This window comes from Solanum tuberosum, unplaced genomic scaffold (assembly GCF_000226075.1).
Source record: "Solanum tuberosum cultivar DM 1-3 516 R44 unplaced genomic scaffold, SolTub_3.0 scf00155, whole genome shotgun sequence".
NCBI classification, from domain to species: domain Eukaryota; kingdom Viridiplantae; phylum Streptophyta; class Magnoliopsida; order Solanales; family Solanaceae; genus Solanum; species Solanum tuberosum.
The window spans coordinates 283,703-288,562 of NW_006239081.1; the positions used below are offsets into that span (position 1 = coordinate 283,703).

Consider the following 4,860-nt stretch of genomic DNA (forward strand, 5'->3'; position numbering starts at 1 on the left):
TAATTAACCATTTTTTAAGTAATCCCAATTTATGTGACACATCTTCTTTTTAACATAAATTATTATGACTAAGTAAGTAATTACGTAGTTTTCAATCCGTATTAGTACATATTCATTGATTTGACATAAACAACTCGCACGAAAATCAAAACACAAAAGTTAAAGTTATTAAAAAGAATAAAAATAAGTTTACAAAAAATAATTAAAATATCTTGTTCATACTTATTCTTCCCTCTTTTTATTCTACTACTACTATACTAGACTCTGTTTTCCTCTTTTTCTTCTCTCCATTTTCTCTCCTAAAAGGAGTAAAATTCTATAGAGAAAAGCTAAAGTTATATGAATTTCTTGCACAAAATCACATTTTTCTTAACAAAGTTTTGATTTTTAACCAATTTTTGTTTGTATTATTTGATTTGATTTCTGGGTTTGTCTTCTTTTTTCGTTTTTTTACACACAGAGACATATAAAGGGTCGCCGGAAAATGTCAACTCCGACGCCGGTGACCGCTCCGTCCCCTACATCACCGCCTAGTAATGCTACTTCTCCTCCACCGTCGACTCCTGCAACAGCTCCTCCGCCGGCGTCTCCGACGCCCCCTGCAACAGCTCCGCCGCCGGCGTCACCAACCCCACCGGCAACGACTCCACCTCCATCAACTCCTGCTCAAGCTCCTCCACCAGCAAGAACTCCGACACCACCGGCAGCAACTCCTCCGCCGGCTGCTTCAGCCTCTCCCCCTCCACCAACTACACCTTCTCCGTCCTCCAATCCGCCTCCGTCAACAACTCCGACAACTCCTGCTCCATCTGGGTCTCCTTCTCCACCATCCACCACCCCTTCAACCCCATCTCCTCCTGGTTCTACCCCGTCACCGCCGGCGGGAGGGAATTCTCCGCCATCACCTTCAGGGGGGTCTCCTTCGCCACCTAGTGGAGGAAGACCATCACCGCCGGCATTGTCTCCACCGCCGTCAGATGAAGGGTCATCGGGAATATCGACAGGGGTTGTTGTTGGAATTGCTATTGGGGGTGTTTTAATTCTTGCAATTCTGAGTTTGTTGTTCATATTTTGCAAGAAGAAGAAAAGGAGAAATCATGAACCAGTTAATTACTATGTTCCACCTCCACCACCACAAGGGATCAAAGGTGAGATCTTATTTGAATAAATGCATAAAAATCTGAGCTTTTAGTGTCTGGATTGCTGAATAGATCTGTTTATGCTTCCGTTTGGTCGTAGATTTTGAAGTTGAAACTTGAAAATTTGAGTCTGGCCATGCATTGTACTTGGAAAAAAATTGAAGATTATGTGATAACTTTTATGTTTAAAAAGGCCAAACATTAGCTATATATATAGTCACTTGAACTCTTCCCGTGAATATTTACCAAAATTTGCATTGTGAGAGAGATTTGTCATCCTTTATGTACAATTTTCAGTGCTGATGATAATTAACAGGAAGTTGTCGAATGTCGACTTTTTTGACTATTTAGTTTCATTGTAGAATGGCTTTGTGGAGTTTAAGCATCAGAGATTCAGATAATTAGTTGTGATAACTGATAAGAAATGATGAGCTTGAAAGTTGATGGATTGATTATATGCACTTACACATTGTAATTTTCTTAATAATAAGGAAACAGCTTGATAGGAGAGTGTTTGATGTATATGCCATTGGATGTTTTGAGAGCCTTGAAACAATTTATCATTGGCATTTAGTTATTTTTGAGTTTTATCGGCCAACATAATTGTTTGTTAAACAGGATTTTATATATTTAATTCTTGATAGTGAATATCTTTTGATGATCTATGTAGTCAGAGTCTCGATGATCATTAGTCATGACTAATTTTAATGTTGTTTGTCAGCTGACCCTCATGGTGGGCAAATGCAACATTGGCAGCAAAATCCTCCACCTCCAGCAGATCATTTTGTTACAATGCCCCCTAAACCGTCTCCTCCACCAGCAGGGGGGTTACTACCTTCACATGCTCCACCACGTGCACCTTCACCTCAGCCTCAACCTTACATGAACAGCAGTGGAGCTTCTTCAAATTATTCTGGGTCTGAAATTGCGCTTCCACCACCTTCCCCTGCCATGTCCTTAGGTTTCTCACAGAGCACATTCACATACGAGGAATTGGTTCGGGCAACTGATGGCTTCTCAGATGCTAACCTTCTTGGACAAGGTGGTTTTGGTTATGTGCACAAAGGAATCCTTCCTAACGGGAAAGAAGTTGCAGTTAAACAGCTTAAGGCTGGAAGTGGACAAGGGGAACGTGAATTTCAGGCGGAAGTTGAGATTATTAGCCGAGTACATCACAAGCATCTTGTGTCTCTTGTTGGATACTGCATTACTGGGGCTCAGAGACTGCTTGTTTATGAGTTTGTTCCAAACAATACTTTGGAATTTCATTTACACGGTAAATCTATTTTACTTCCTACAAATTTCGACTCAAATTATACATACGATCTGTCTAGTAACCAAAATTCTTATTCTTATAATATCTTAGGAAAGGGAAGGCCTCCTTTGGATTGGCGAATACGACTAAAGATTGCTCTAGGGTCAGCTAAAGGACTGGCATATCTGCATGAAGACTGTATGTTTTCTCTCTTTCTCATTCTTAAATCATGCTATAATCCTTCTAGCCTTTTTTGTTATGTGTTCAATATGTAAAATGAATTGTTTTCTCTTCACAGGCCAACCGAAAATCATTCACCGTGATATCAAGGCAGCTAATATACTTATCGACTTTAATTTTGAGGCTAAGGTAACAGTCTTTTGCATGTGGATTGGAACATGTACCTTTTTGTTTGTTTGATTTTTGAATCGTTGACAATGATTATCTCCAATCCCCTTTACCCAGAGGTTGATATTTGCTAATTATACATTATGATGCCATCAGAAGCTGAATTCAGTTGTACTTACAGAGTAAATCCTGTTTCCTCAAAGAAGCTTTTTTTGCTTTCTCAGGTTGCTGATTTTGGACTTGCCAAGCTAACTTCTGATGTTAATACTCATGTCTCCACCAGAGTGATGGGAACCTTTGGGTAAGACTTGGATTCTTGTGTGATAAATTAGTTACTTCCTTTTCTTAACCGTGTTATTGATATTCCAGTGAGTCGATGTTAATGACCAATGGCTTGCTGCTTCTTTTCCATTTGATCTTCAAGTAGACCTGAATGTGTTTCTTCATTATTGTCAACCCCCTAGGTATTTGGCTCCAGAATATGCTTCCTCTGGAAAGCTTACAGACAAGTCAGACGTATTCTCCTTTGGTGTAATGCTTCTTGAGTTGATAACTGGACGTCGGCCTGTTGACTCTACTCAATCATACATCGAAGATAGTTTGGTGGACTGGGTGAGTAGTTATGCAGACATGTGTGACGTGTTTGATTTCCTTTCTTTCCACCAGTTCTGCAGTTCGAGTAATTTGTTGTCGTAACAACGAAATTACTTTCTGTCTATTTCAGGCACGTCCATTACTCACACGAGCTTTAGAAGATGAAAAGTTTGATACCCTTGTTGATCGTCGGCTAGAAAATGATTATAACCATAACGAGATGGCTCGCATGGTTGCTTGTTGTGCTGCTTGTGTGCGTCATTCAGCAAAGCGTAGACCACGAATGACACAGGTGAAATTCCATTTTACATTAAAGATTAAAACATACTAAGCATTGATGAAGTTTCGAGTTACAATGAACTGCAACCTTCTACAATTGAATTAAAACTAAAAAGCACTATGTTTGATGCTCTAGTCAAGATGTAGATTGCAAACTTAGACATAATATCCGCAATCTTAAATTTATTACGGTATAAATTGAGCAGGTTCTCCGAGCCTTGGAAGGAGATGTCTCATTATCAGACCTTAACGAAGGGATTAAACCTGGACACAGCACAGTATACAGTTCATATACAAGTTCAGATTACGACACACTTCAATACAACGAAGACATGAAGAAATTCAGGAAGATGGCACTCGCGACTAGTCAAGAATATGCCAGCAGTGATCAGTACAGTAATCCAACGAGTGAATATGGACTAAACCCGTCTGGATCAAGTAGCGAAGGCCATCAAACTGCGGAAATGGAAACGGGTCGGATGAAAAAAGACAGCAGAGGATTCAGTGGAAGTAAAGGCTTCAGTGGAACTTCTTAGTACAAGAAACTCCATTTCTGTATAGTCTTTCAACCTAACTCTTTATGATATGAATGCTTCAACAATTGCATAAAAGTGATGATTTATTTTGGTCAATATACAGGTTTTTTTCTTCTTTTTTAAATGAGATAAGTTCTCCATTGTATTTATACTGTTAATTCTTTTATTCAATGCTTCAATTGTAGCATTGATTGTTTTGTTCATATCAACTTAGACTTATTCCTTGATGTTTTGATTTTTTGGCCGAAGTGTGCATTTGGCAAGTTGGATTTGAATCAATAGATTGGTAGATGACAAAACTAAGCAAGTTGTATGTAGTATTTTATTCAACTTTGAATTTTGTCTTTTCTTGAATCCAAGCTGTCATGCCAAGCTACTGACTTTTATTTTTGTTTTGCAATTTTGATCAATGTTGTCTTGTTACCCTTGAGTCGAGCATCTTTCAGAAACAACAACGAAGGTAGGGATAAAATTTGTGTTCATATTATCCTCTTTAGATTCTAGCTATGAGATTATATTGGATATATTGTTATTGTAACTTTGACTAATGTCATGTATTACTACTTGCATTAAGCATTTTAGATTCTTTTGAGCACATTCTAAGGCATAATTTAAGGGCAGTTTGTGCACACTTTTACTATTTCACCGAATACGTAATGCAATCTCCAACCAACGAATGTACTACATGTTCTATCTATTAAGGATTAAA

The 4,860-nt window shown here is 38.5% G+C and overlaps 1 protein-coding gene across 1 annotated transcript; it reads left to right on the forward strand.

Annotated features, from left to right (window-relative positions):
* The first annotated feature begins 270 nt into the window (after positions 1 to 270).
* Positions 271 to 4,505, forward strand: LOC102594132 (proline-rich receptor-like protein kinase PERK1). The gene is made up of 8 exons (XM_006353398.2): positions 271 to 1,148; positions 1,861 to 2,415; positions 2,506 to 2,592; positions 2,693 to 2,763; positions 2,967 to 3,043; positions 3,207 to 3,354; positions 3,467 to 3,628; positions 3,822 to 4,505. The coding sequence occupies exons 1-8, from the start codon at positions 485 to 487 to the stop codon at positions 4,149 to 4,151; spliced, it is 2,094 nt and encodes a 697-aa protein (XP_006353460.1). The 5' UTR covers positions 271 to 484; the 3' UTR covers positions 4,152 to 4,505.
* Positions 4,506 to 4,860: the final 355 nt, after the last annotated feature.